Source organism: Prionailurus bengalensis, chromosome D2 (assembly GCF_016509475.1).
Source record: "Prionailurus bengalensis isolate Pbe53 chromosome D2, Fcat_Pben_1.1_paternal_pri, whole genome shotgun sequence".
NCBI lineage: Eukaryota > Metazoa > Chordata > Mammalia > Carnivora > Felidae > Prionailurus > Prionailurus bengalensis.
The window spans coordinates 47,062,400-47,076,681 of NC_057351.1; the positions used below are offsets into that span (position 1 = coordinate 47,062,400).

The 14,282-nt window shown below is 44.8% G+C and overlaps 1 protein-coding gene across 1 annotated transcript; it reads left to right on the forward strand.

Moving 5' to 3' along the window:
• The first annotated feature begins 1,925 nt into the window (after positions 1 to 1,925).
• Positions 1,926 to 12,546, forward strand: CD2H10orf53 (chromosome D2 C10orf53 homolog). Its single transcript, XM_043598170.1, has 3 exons — positions 1,926 to 2,024; positions 11,234 to 11,353; positions 12,278 to 12,546. The coding sequence occupies exons 1-3, from the start codon at positions 1,928 to 1,930 to the stop codon at positions 12,340 to 12,342; spliced, it is 282 nt and encodes a 93-aa protein (XP_043454105.1). The 5' UTR covers positions 1,926 to 1,927; the 3' UTR covers positions 12,343 to 12,546.
• Positions 12,547 to 14,282: the final 1,736 nt, after the last annotated feature.

Consider the following 14,282-nt stretch of genomic DNA (forward strand, 5'->3'; position numbering starts at 1 on the left):
GAACCTAGCAATAAATCTAACAAAAGACATAAAGACCTATACACAGATAATTATAAACTGCACTAAAATACATTGAAGAAGATCTAAATAAAGGAGAGGTATTTCAAGATCATGAATATGAAAGCCTCAGAAAGATGTTAGTTTTCCCCAAATTGATCTCTAGATTCAATTCAACTCCAACAAAACTTCAACAGGGGCATCTTCTGCCTGTAATAATGGTAGACTAGCTAATTCAGACAAAGCTTCCTACAGAAGACATTTTTAAAAATCTGGCATATATGTTTTTAAAAATCTTCTTGAAATCATAAAAGACCTAACCTAGATCAAGATCAGGGAGAGGATGAGAGTAAGTAAGCATAGCACTGGAGATGTTTTTACTCCGGAGCTGTCTAGTGATCTTGAATAGGCAACCTAGAAGGTAAGATGCAATTTTTGTCTTTGCAGCATTAGGCATATAAAAACTGGAGCCCAGCACCACCACGGGTGAATCCTGGCAAGCAACTACCCTCATTAGGGCAGAAATGAGGATAAAATATAAGTGAACAAATCTCCACCTGGCCTGCTCCCAGTTTCAAGCCATCTGGATGACTCAGATAACCATAAGCCCTGAAGTCATATTAAGATTATCCTGGGTTACTGGTGTTATGGGAATTGGCAAGCAGTGAAGAAAAAAAAAGTCTTCTATAGAGGAAGATAACATCACCCTTGGCCTCAAATTGTTCCTACAAATAATTTTTCAGATACAATGTCCAGTACACATTGAAAGTAAACCAAGAGCTCTAGACAAAATAACCAGACACTAGTAGAAATAAAAACAGAAACAGAAACATGGGGTCTCCAGATAGTGGAATTCTCAAATGCAGACTATAAAATAAGTATCTTTACTATGATCAAGAAGATAACCTCAAACCTAAAACACTTGGCAAGAAACTGACAAGTATAGAAAGTGTCACAGATTTCAAAAAGGACCAAAGTAAAATTCCAGAATTAAAACACAAATAACTGAAGAAAAAAAAAACCCCAACCATATTGATGGCTCTAATAGCAGTTAAGACACAGCTACAGAGAAAATTAGTAAACTGGATTACAGGTAAAAATGAATGAATGAATGAATGAATGAATGCACACATACACATATACAGTCCAAAAGAAGATTGAAAAGAGAAAAACACAGCAGAGAAGAGACATGAAGAATACAGTTGGAAGGTCTAACATAAATTTAACTGAAGTCCCTAAAAAGTGAGAAAATGGGACCAGAAGCAATATGTGAAGAGATAATGACTCACATTTTTCAGAAAACAGATCAAGGACTTAAATTCAGTTTCAAGAATTGATAAAAAAAACAACAAAACAACAAAACAAAACAAAACAAAACAAAACAAAACAAAACAAAAACCACCACTCTATATATAGGCACCTTACAAGGGGTTCCAATCCATCCTACACCACTGACTTGCCTTGGAAGGCTACCTGGACCCTCTGAGCCTTAGTTTTGTAAATACAAAATACAACCTACTTCAGAAGGATGGTAAAAAAGGTTAAATGAGATAACACATGGAAAGTGCTTAGCATGTCACTTGACAATACTTTCTGTAACTAGCTATAAATGTTGGCTCTTGTTATTTATCACTAACACTTGCCATACCAAGTAGAAATCCCGCATTTACCTGGCTGTCGCCTCAAACTACCACCGCACCTTTCTTGCACCCCAGTGATGGTGGGGCAGACACCCAGAAAGGAAGAACCCTCATCCCCACCCCTGACACAGACTCTCAGGAAGGGACTTGTGGGGAGGATCCTTAAGTTCCACCCCTACCCGCCCTGGCCCCGCCCACTGCCCCATGGCCACACCCTCTCCCAAGGGCCTGCAGAGCAGTTGCCTAGCAGTCTGTATTGCGCCTTCGCGCAGGCTGGGTGCTCGGCAGCCATGCCGAAGAACGCGTTAGTCATCTTGCGCTATGGGCCATACAGTGCAGTCGGCCTGTCTGTGGAGTACCGCACCTTCCGCCTGGAGGGCCTGCAAGGTGGGCAGCCGAGCGCCAGAGGGCCACCCAACTGCGTGTGCCCAGGTGTACCCCAACCTCTGAGCACCTGTGCAGGCGGTACCCTCTCCCTATACCTCCTTCCTTCCGCTGACCCAGACCAAGCACCATAACCTCTGGAGAGTCTTCCCTGAGCTTCTACTTCCTCAGGATGACTTAGCATCTTCCTCTGGCTTCTACTGCTTCAAAATAGGAGTGGAAACAAACATGTACTGGGAGCCCACTGGTACCAGGCAGTTTATACAAATCATTTGAATGGGAAGGATCACATAATCCTGCTTAAACAGAAGATCAAGAATATTAAGTGACTTTTCCAAAGTCATGTGGCTGGAAAATGGTGGAGAGTCTACATTTTCAGCATTCAATCATGCAACAAACCTTTACTGAGCATCTGTGTTGGACACTATTCCAGGTACTGGGGACATACTTGCAAACAAAGGTACATGTCCTTAAAATGACCTTCTCATTGTTGACTACTAGTTAACAGTTGTGCTGAGCCTCCAACAGAGGAATGTGATCAGAGTGGGGCCTGCCACTGGCTATAATTGGAGGGGAGAGGGGAAGATCTGGAAAGGTTTGTTCACTGGAATTATACTTGAGTTGAGCTTTAAAAAGTAGGGAGAGGGACGCCTGGGTGGCGCAGTCGGTTGAGTGTCCGACTTCAACCAGGTCACGATCTCGCGGTCCGTGAGTTCGAGCCCCGCGTCGGGCTCTGGGCTGATGGCTCAGAGCCTGGAGCCTGTTTCCGATTCTGTGTCTCCCTCTCTCTCTGCCCCTCCCCCGTTCATGCTCTGTCTCTCTCTGTCCCAAAAATAAATAAAACGTTGAAAAAAAAATTTAAAAAAAATAAAAAGTAGGGAGAGAAAACCAGGTAAAGAGAAGAAAGAGCATGCCAGACAGAGAAACTACAAAGGCTGGAAGCATGAACAAATCAGGTATTTGTTGAACTGCAAGAAGGATGAGGTTGGAGAGGTGGACAGGGGCAGATCCTGCACGGCCCTATGCAAGTTTCAGGCGGCGGGGGGGGGGGGGGGGGGGGGGGGGGGGGGGTGTCAAACTGTGGCTGTCTAAGGAGAACAGAGCAGAGGGGGCCAAGAATGGAAGTGAAGAGACAAGTCAAGAGACTTCGGGTGGTACAAGGGAGAGATGAGAGTAGCTTGGACTAGGACAGCCATAGAGGGGCAGTGGATTAAAGAAAGAGGAAGGAAAAAAAAAAAAGTAAGAGGAAAGAGGTGGGGGGGGGGGCGGGCGAGGGTCAGGAGGATATCCTCTGGATCCAGTCAGTGTCTGGCTTGATCAAAGTGCTGATGGATGGAAGTGCTCTACGCTGAAGATGACAACACAGATGGACCGTAATTTGTAGGAACATGCTCCATTTCGACCATATTAAACTTCATGTGTTTTCAGCTGTGTAGATGGAGGTACTTACTGAGTTAGCTCTGCAGTTCTAGAGCTCAGACAAAAAGTCTGAACTAGAGATAGAATGGTCCGAGTCATGGACTTGGGGATCACATATAGAACGAGAAGAGAGCCCAGGCCTGGGTCTTCAGTCTTCAGTGCTTTTAAATGCTCTAATTTCCCATCAGAAACTTCTCACCAGCTTTCCCTCCCTGGCTTCATGAGGTTTATTGTATGTCTCAACAGTCTTTTGCCCAGACAGCTATGCATTTTTCATTTCCCTGCACGCTGCCCACAGCTTTTCCACCTTGTGTGAGTTCCACATTAGGTGAAACATAGACAAGGGCCTTGTGCCAGTCCCTAGGGAGCCCCCAGACAGGGAGGAACAGACAAACAGGAATTTGCAAAACATGGTTTGCTTTGCTCCCTCTAGACATGGGGACGAGGACCCACACTGGGGACAAGGGCTATTATCTTCAAGGCTGCCAGCAAGTGAGGGAGGAGGTGAGGCAAGGACAAGTAAAGATGCCACAAAGCTTTCTTAGCATCTTAAAGTTGGCTTTGTCTTGACCCGGTGTTTACTCTTTTGCCAACTTTGTTTTCCAGAGTTCTGACAAAGTTTGTTCTGACAGTTTCTGCTGTTTTTTTGACAACAGAACGTTAATGTCTCTATGGAGGAATGGGAGTTTGGAGTGCCTACTCCGCCATTGTGCTGATGCCTGCAGACCCTTTTTAATTATGTTTCTTGCTGCTGCCATAGCGAGCATGACTATACAGAGTCCAACTAGATCATTTCCCTACCAAGAATTATATTAAAGGAGAACGCATAAATAAACATTTTGTTATAACCTACAAATTACAGGTATTGAAATGGGGGATACTTCCCATCTAGTCTGTACACAAATCCCATGGATCACCTGGTCACCTGTCTCCTACTTGCGCTCTTGGCACAGTTGGCAGAGAAAATGGCATGAGCAGAGGTCAAGTGCAAGGACTCTGAAGTCCAACCAATCTAATTTTGAATGGGTCTCCACCATTTAGTAGCTCTGTGGCCAAAGCCGAGATCAAATTATTTCACTTTTGCAAGCCTCGGTTTACTTATTGGTAAAATGGGAGCAGATCCCTACCTCGCTGATGTGAGATTCCAGTGGGAAAATGCAGAGTCATGAATACCATACCTGCACATAGTAAATGTTCAACAAGCATTCGTTCTTATTATTTCAGGGCACGGGGTTACTAGGAAGGGAAGGAGGGAGCCACGTGGGGCAAGCTGGGGAGCAGCAAGCCGCTGGGTCTGGCTGGAGGATGGTATGTAACAAGAGAGTCACGACTGTTTTACCCTTGGCAACAGGGAGCCAGCAAAGTTTCTTGAGCTAAAGAATCATGAGATTAAGGATGTGCCTTAAGAGGCCAATTCTCAAGGAAGAGATTTAGGGAGGAGAAGTGAGAAAAGATTAATTAAGAGATATTAAGAGGTTAGAAATTACGTTCTGAAGTTCAGGGGAAAGACAAAGGCAGATTTGAGTCAGAAGCAGTTATGAGTTTAAATAACATCTATGTGCTGATGGCTCCCAAATTTCTCTCTCCCATCAGGATTTCTCATTGCCACTGGGGTGTTTAGTAGGCATCTCAGACTAATATGTCCGAAGTTTCTAAACCTAATACCCACCCCAAACCAGCCCCTCTGCATTCTCTCCCTCTCAGTTCACACAGCTCTGTTCTTTTAGTTACTCAGGCCAAAAACTTTGCAGGCAACTTTCTGTCCTCTCTTTGCTTCACATTCATCACAAACACCATCATCTCCTGCCTGGATAAGTGCCCCTATCTCTCTGCTGAGTTCCCTGTGACCACCCTTGTCCCCTGCAGTCTGTCCTCAGCGCCAAAGCCGGGTGATGCCTTTAAACTTGAGTCATAGCATGGCCTGTGCCTCCAAGAACATCCTGGTGGCTCCCAGCTCACTCAAGGGAGAAGTCAAAGGCTTGCAGTGGCCTATAGGTGTCCTCCCTGACCTCGTTTCCTCTGTCACTACACACTCTGTACCCTCAGTCACTCAGCTGCAGCCACGCCGACCTCCTCATTGGCCCTTGAACACCCCTGGTGCACTTTGACCTCCAGGTGTGGCAGCTGCTCCACCTGGAATGCTCTTCCTCCAGATCCCTGCATTGTCCTCACTCTTCACTCCCTCGCAGCCTCTGGGTGTTTCTTAAAAGTCACCTTCATCAACAGCCGTTCCTTGAGCATCCCTATCAAAAACGTCAACACCTCCCTCTGCCTGCCTCTTCCCTATCTCCCTTCCTTCCTTCTTTACTTCTTCCTAGTGCTCATAAGTTTGAGCACACTCTTTTTCTAGGCTCTCATCGATCAAGACTTCATCTTTTTCTAGGTGAAACGTACATTTCACCTATTTGCCGGGAGGTTTGCTTCAGGGTAGCAGGGGTTCTGGTCTGCCCTGTTCTCTGCTGTGTCCCAGTGTCCAGAACTGTGCCAGGTATATCTTAAGGGTCAATAAGCATTAAATAAATAAAATTAATCTGAATGGAGCTAAACACTGGATCCACAGGAGGTGAGACTTGGAGAGAAATCAAGGAAAGACAGAACCGGCGAACAGGAGGACCTTGGCAGTGGCCCCTCTGAGGGGCGCAGAGGCAAGAGAGACCCCAGAGACAGAAGCAAGTGAGATGATTTCAAGACGAAAATGGCTACTGGGCACCAAACTGTTAAATAGGAGTCATTTCTAGTAAAGGTGAATTCATGATTAATGAAGGACATAGAAAAAAATATTCTCAGAGACTTGGGATAGGAAGGCAAAATGGTACAGAACTTTAGAGGCCAACTTGGCCATGTCTTAAAATTTAACCATATACTGTGGAACCCAGCTATTCCATTTCTCAGTCTCTCCCATGTATACATAAACTTGTACATGTACACAGAGGGATGCCCAGGAATGTTTCCTGCAATGTTCTTGCTGATAGTGGAAAATTGAAAACAACCGGAGAAAGGACCAGCTTGAATACATTGCAGTACAGCTGTCACATGAAATGCAGTGCAGCTGGTCCATGTATATATTGACAGAACTGGATCATCACGACATGACGTTAAGGGAGTGAGGTGTGTTCCTGAATTCCATGTACACTGTGATCCAACTTCCACTGAAAAGGACAAAGTGGGGGGGGGGGGAGGAGGAAGAATTATGGGTGATTTAAAATGTTCTGTCCTATAATTGTAAGGTTTTTTAAAAATCGTGGGTCTGCATCACATTTATAATCTGATAAAAATTCATGGGGTGCCTCAGTGGCTCAGTCAGTTAAGTCTCCAACTTGGGCTCAGGTCATGATCTCATGGTTCACGAATGAGTTCGAGCCCTGAATCAGGCTCTGTGCTGACAGTGTGGAGCCTGGAGCCTGCTTCGGATTCTGTGTCTCCCTGTCTCTCTGCCTCTCCCCCGCTTGTGCTCTGTGTGTGTCTCTCTCTCAAAAGTAAACATTAAAAAAAATTAATCTGATAAAATTTTAGAGTTTAAAATAGTTTGGGGTAGTTTCTTTATTTTTTTCCAGCAGAAGTATTTTAAAGAAGTAAGAGGGGCGCCTGGGTGGCTCAGTCGGTTAAGCATCTGATTTTAGCTCAGGTCATGATCTCACAGCCCATGAGTTTGAGCCCCTCTGTGCTGACAGCTCAGAGCCTGGAGCCTGCTTTGGATTCTGTGTCTCCCTCTCTCTCTGCCCCTCCCCTGCTCATGCTCTGTCTCTCTCTGTCTCAAAAATAAATAAAAACATTTTTTAAAAAAAGAAGTAAGAAAGGAGATGAGTCAGACTATCGGTTTACTAAGAGGGGCGGGAGAACTGTGTGAGCCACTGAATGTGCTGATGGTTCTCCACCTCTGAGAGCACAGGATCAAGAGAAGGTGGGCTGAAGCCTTCACTGGCAGGAGGTTAAGATGCAGGGAGAGATGAGGAAGCCAAGGGCACAAGCAGTTCTTCCCGCAGTAGGGGAGGGGAAGGAGTATCTTGAGAAGATCAAGGGGAGAATTTTTATGGTTGGAGAAGCACATTGCAAGCTATCAGCAGGTGGCTGATGTTTAAAGTTAGTTTGTGTATCCCTGAATGATGATTCATATCGTACCAGCAGCCAACATTCACTGAGGACTGGTGACAAATGCCAGGGTGTTAACAAAAGCAAAGCAGGGAGTATCTGGTCCCCCCCACCCCCGTGACCCCGTTCTGCTCCACACTCCCACCACCACTTTAGAGTCAATAGTAACATCACACCAAGCAGAGTGGTGCATTCACAGGTCCCCATCTGTAAAATCTGCATCTGAATTCCGTATGTTTCTTTAAAACTCATAGCCCTTTATCATTTCCTGAAGTCCTGCTGGCTTTGGAAATATGCCTGATATTTCCTGAACTTACTGTGCCTTAAGGAATCTGAAAATTTTTGTTCTTTTTTTATTACCCACAAGTTATAATGGTTCAGCAAAAATGTCTCTATTATGAACTCAATATTAATGAAACTAAACTATGTAATGCTTAACCAAAGTCCTAAGTAATCTCCTGACCATGGTTGCTCCTTGTCTACTGTCCTTAAGTCTGCCAAATTAGCTGCTAAAAGGAACTAAAAGGAATTGAAACCAACCCATAAAAATTGGATCTATGCTTATTTAGCGACAACACCCTGTGTGCCATTCTCCTGTCCCTAGCTATGCATTAGCTGCTCACATCAATGGTCATAGGCATTTCATCTGTGCCCAGCAGAGAAGGGGGAGATGTCTGTCTGTCTGTTTGCCTTGACTTCCTAACTAGCAGTGTTTAAATCCCTCCCAGATGGTGCCCAATTCCGCCAGCACTGAGAAAAGGGAGGATTTTCTGTTTCCCTTCAGCTTACCCAGATCCCCCTTGAAGGATGAGGTGCCACTTCAAAGAGGCAGGCATTCTGCGGGTGGCCTTACAGCTTCTGGTTGATTTATGCTGGAGTTTAGCTACTGCCTTTGGAAAGACTTTGTTGCATGGAGTGTATTTATCTGACCTTTCTTTGAATAGACAACCCCACAGCAGCTCGTAGGAAAGAATGGGTCCTCCATGTAGAGAGGCGGCATTTGGATGAGCTGCAGGAATTCTGGTGCTTCTCCAGGTTTGATCCCTTAAGCCCGCACTGACCACCCTACAGCTGGGCTCAACACACCCCAGACTGATGACAAGGGGGCAGGCATCCTGTGGGGGAATATATGATGTGGGGTCTAGGGTGGCTCATTGCTTTAATAAGAATCAGACTTAGGTCACTCAAGATCCAAGAGAGTCATTGGAGATTCCCAGCACCATTGAATTGAGTTTGTTTATTTAACAAGCTATATTAACACCAAGCATCTGGTGGGGTTGGGGTGGGGGGATTAGGGTCAGTGAGGGAGATGTGCTCCCTTAAAGGCCCCGAGAGCCCATGCTTTGCGAACCATGTAGAAAGTGAAGTGAGAAGTGGTATGCTGTCTTAAGAGGGTCTCTCCCTGTAGGGCTTGATTTGCTCAAGTAGGAGGCAGACTCTCATTATTTGGCACCCCCACTTCCACAGGGTGGATTATTTGGTACATCAAATCCTGTTTCTTAGATTCACTTTGCCATGAAAGAGTGCTGCCTTTCTCATAAAAGTAACCCCAGACCCAGATACTATGTGAGACTCAGACAGGGCTCTGCCCTCTGAGAAAGGAAAGGTCTGTGGACTGCCGAAGGGTGTGCGCCTTCCCAGGTCTCCTCATGCAGAGCCCTTCCTCACTTACACTGCATTACAGTGAGCAACTCCAGACACAGTCTGTGACTCCTTCTCTCCAGAACCCCCGGGCCTTAGAGAGTCGCTGTTGTGTGTTAGCAGTATAGAGGTAACACCTTGCCTCCAGAGATGGGGTTGGAACAGAGAAGCTGTTTTTTTCCTGATTTCTTCCTACCAAATTGAAGTACATTTCCCAGGGACATCTTCTGGCAAGGCAAAGCCAAGGTTCTCGAGGCCAAATTGCCCCTACCCACTCACTTGCAACTTTTCCCTCTCAGGCTACACATCCCATCTCCTGATGGGGTGCTGCTGGGAGAGTGTCTGCTTCCCAGAAATCTCTGCCTATGGACTGCCTTTCTGCTTCCTAGACTGTCCCCTGGCCATCCCAAATTGCATGGACCACTCCATTTCAACAAGGCATTAGTCCAAGCTCAGTGCCTTCCTCCAAAGATGTTTAATACAAGACACTTAAATAGGATACAATAACATAAATATGCCAGAGGAAAAGATGCGGGTGTTCGTAGAGAGAGGCGTTAACTGATGCAGGGTCAATTAGGGCTCCCGCTGGGTGCCCAAGGAGCGCTATCTCATTGATGGAGATCCTCACTGAGTTACTCTCTGAAGTTCCTTTCCAGAAGTGAAATTAAAATCACGCAATTAAAATGTTCACAGTTGGGGCTGGATGTTCTTGAGCTGATTGAAAGATGAAGAAGTGGACACGCCAACATTTTGAAGCAGCAATTGTCTCTGTAATTAAGTGCAATTAACTGACATAATTGTCTGCTTTTCTGCACATAAGACTGATTGCAATGCTAAGACTCAAACAAAAAAAAAAAAAAACCACACCCTTCATCGGATTCCTCATCCCAACTTAACCAAAATTCTCACTGATGCATGAAGAATGCCAAAAATGGTGATTGAGCACACCGACTCTACCACCAATGTTACAAGGTGAACATTTCAAGAAAACAGAATCCCATGCTGTTCATGCACATCATTTCTCCTAAACTCCTACACTTTTGCGTTTCCACGTTAGAGAATAGATCTAACAACTTTTCCATGGCTCATCTCTAGGGAAGTGATAACCAAAAAGCAACTTCCAAAGGTGTGAATAAAAGTTCAGTTCATTAGCTTTAAAACAAAACAAACAATAAAAAGCATTTTATTTCTCCTTAGTATAGAAAATCTGGAAAATGCTGGAAGAATAAAGACAAAGAAGTTTCACACACTCTTACCAGAGAGATAACCACTGAGTATTTCTTTTCTTTTCCTATTACATATACATACTCTAATTAGTAGTGAAGATGTGTTTTCATATATGCTATACATGTAACCTGATTGTTTGCACATATTGCAAATATTTTTCTTGCTATTAAAAAAATGAATAAACATTTTCTGAAATGATCAGGAAAAAACTCATCATATGGACCTATCATCTTCTTATGATTTGAACAATAGGTTATACAAAGTATTTTCTATTATAAAACTGCAGAAAGGAACCTCTCGTTACAAAAGTCTGCCTGTATTTCTGTTTTGTTTTGTTTTGTTTTGTTTTGTTTTCCTGAGGAATCTTTCTTATAAGCGCATATCCCCTGGCCAGAGTTTATTCTGTAATTCTAAACATTTTTGAGGCTTTTGAGGCTTGTATTGCCAAATTAACTCCAGAAAGGTGGCCAATTTATATTTCCATCAGCAGGATAAGAAGTTACCTAATTCCCCCCATCCCCTCCAGCACTGAGTATCATCTCTATAAAAAAAAGTTCAAAAACTCTTCCTAGAGACATATCCTATTTCCACATATCCTATGGGCCTGGGGCAAATTGCAACCAAAACCTGAATTGCTCAGGTCTCTGGCTGTGCTTTCCAGAAAAGGTGAGGGCACACCGGGCCAGCACCAGGTAGGTACCCAACAGGGCAACTGGAGTTATAGCCACGGGCAACTGGAAACCAAGCCAGCTGCTGGCATCCATGAGAACATCCGCATGGCAGGTTAATCTAGAGCCTGTCCTCATGCCACCCACACTCCTCTCCATCTTTTCCAGCTGTGTTGGCCAGAGATGGACACAACATCATCCTAGAAAAGATAGAAGACTGGAATGTGGTAGAACTCATGGTGAATGAAGAAGTCGTCTTTCACTGCAACATCAATGACCTGGAATTTGGTAAGTCCTTCAGCACTGCTCTGCTCCCAAGCAGCATTTTGCCTTCTCTGAAGTGGGCTCGATTTCTAGTTGAAGTGGCCAGTGGGTTAGGACCAGATTCAAATTGGACTTTTTTTCTGAGTCTTAAATTCTTGGGGCGCCTGGGTGGCGCAGTCGGTTAAGCGTCCAACTTCAGCCAGGTCATGATCTCGCAGTCTGTGAGTTCGAGCCCCGCGTCAGGCTCTGGGCTGATGGCTCAGAGCCTGGAGACTGTTTCCGATTCTGTGTCTCCCTCTCTCTCTGCCCCTCCCCCGTTCATGCTCTGTCTCTCTCTGTCCCAAAAATAAATAAACGTTGAAAAAAAATTAAAAAAAAAATTCTTACTCAAAGCCCTGTGTACATGAGTAAGCACATCCTAAACCACACAAAGTGCTTGATGCTCTGGGTTCCTTCCCAGAACACTGGACACAAAAGAGGGACAGAAAGAAAAATGAAGTTTTAGCCCCAGATTTCAAATGATATAACAGGCACTTAGGGGTAATAGGCTTGGGGGTTTTCTTTTATTCTTTCTTTTTATTTTCACATTTTAACAATATGTGTTTTATTATCATTTGCCTTCAAAACAGGTTTGTTCCATTTGATTATTCTACCTAGGCTTGCTAAGACAATTAGAGTCGACACGCCCTCAGTGCATGGCATTATCAGTGACATTCTAGGGATTTCATTGCCCTGGAGAGCTTCCTGCCTGGCAGGCTGGCATCGCACATACCACACTCTGCTCAGAAGTAAAAGTTTTTGCTGTTATTATACTCTGTCGAAGGCTAGTTAACAATTTAAGTGACTGTGTACTTTGAGACTTGTCTTCTAGTGGAAATCGTACGTGTCTTACATGACATGAAATTGTACAGAAAGCTGGTCAAAGGAAAATTGTATCTATTTCCCTAGGAGGTGATGGTAAACTAGACCCACTGTGCGAAGAGGCCAGGATAGCCATCCTAAACGCCTACTGATCTCCTCACCCAGACAGGCACCTCAAGTCAACAACACAGCAGCTGCCTCTGGCAAACAAAAGCAGTCATTCCAGGATGCTGGTCTCTGACGGTCTAAAGTAATGCAGGCCTGTCCTTCAGCCTGCCCACCATAAGGTCTCTCACCTGGCTGCGAGGGAACAAGCCCCCCCCCCCAAAATAATAAAAGCACATCATCATTTGCAGCATCTTTCAATCTCAACCCACAGGGAGAGTCCTCCAATATCAGGTATGCGCTGAGCTGAAGGAAATAATAAAATGCAATCTAATAACAGAAAGCCATCCTGTACTAATAACACAGAGTTTGCCAGGAGCGTCTGAGATTCCATTCTCTAGTAAGGAAAGAGCTAGGAGCAGGTAAAATTAAAGATTGCGGGGAAAGGGGAGCAGGAGGGAGAAGAGTGGCCCTTGAAAATCTGAACCCAGAGTTAATGTCGGTATTTGGAAACCTGGCTATTTCTACAGGTTGATTTCTTGCTCCCAATGCAATAATATTTTAAGTGTTCAAATACAATTCCCTAAAGTCAAATCGCCAGTTATTCTTCATAACAAGAAAAGTATCTGCCCTCTTTTGCATGAGCCAGCCCAACAAGCTGTTCTGCAGAGGGCCAGAAAGAGCCCAGGGCAGACGGGTAAAGTGGCTGCTTGTCCCTCTGGAGGAACACACAGCCCTGCAGGGTTAAAGAAGGTTAGTCATGGGCAGTGTAAAATCAGCTGTGTCAAAGTGATGCTCTTTGTACTTTCAGGTCCTGTGCACCAACTGTAGCATCCCTTCTTAGCTATAGAGACATGCAGATATTGATCTAATGACGTTAAATGTGAAGTCATGGTAAAAATGCATCACACCTTGTAGGGGAAAGATGAGTTCCTTTACAGAAGACTCTGGGCACCCTGGTGAAAGAGAAGGGCTTTCAGGGCCTCCACAAGGCCACCGGCTGACTCCCAGCGCAGCCCCCTCGGGGAGGCAACCACCCTGCTCCCCGGCTTCACTGCACCTGGGGAGGCCACCCTTCCCATAACTCCAGGTGGCCTCAAACCTCCTGCACCCCAGAACTTCAAAGGCATCTGGGACGCGATGAAACCACCTGCACAAGTTCTTTCTCGCATGTGAGGATATGGGGGATATAATTTTCATTTTCAGCCCAAGCTTCACTTACCAGATTTCACTCAGAGATTACGATTGCTTTAGGATTCTGGAAATACTTAATCATCCTCACTGAGAACCTGAAGCTAAAAAAGTTTCCCCCTGGCGTCTGGTGCCAGTTCTCACATGTCTTCAGTAACCCTAGGTTCAGTTTCTCTGTCTTAAAGACCAGTTTAAGATGTGGAATTCTGGTTTCATATAAACATTTTACTATAAGAGAAATACATTTTCATTACAGTCAAATGGAAAAATACAAGTGGGAATAAGGTACACATTTGATAACATTTTGGTATATTTCAATTTGAGTTTCTTGCATTTACGTCTGAATATTCATTAAGAGATAGATATATAGAGAAATTGATTTCACTAAGTTGAGACCACGTTGTATGTACCCAATTATGTATCTATTTTTTAACTTAGCTTTTTGTGTTGACCCTCTTCCCAAGTGACTAAGACATTTGTCCAGGAATTCTGTCATGAATCAGGAAATTTCTTCCTCCTTGAATAGTGATTCCCACTTTCACTACCATAACTTTTTCTGCTAAGAAATAAAATGGCAAGCTTTCCCATCAGCATTCAGTGCAGTAACTTCAGCTCGAAGGACTCTGGCCCCTCTTCAGGCTCTGCAGCCCACCCCCCACCCCATGTTGAGCAAGGGCCCCACCAGGTAGCTGCCTTGCCCTCCTCTGACACGCCCCCCCAGCCTGTATTTGTGCCCTCAGAGGAGCCCCCCACCAGCACCTACACCTGCTCTCCTTCTCTCCCTGACCAGAGCAGA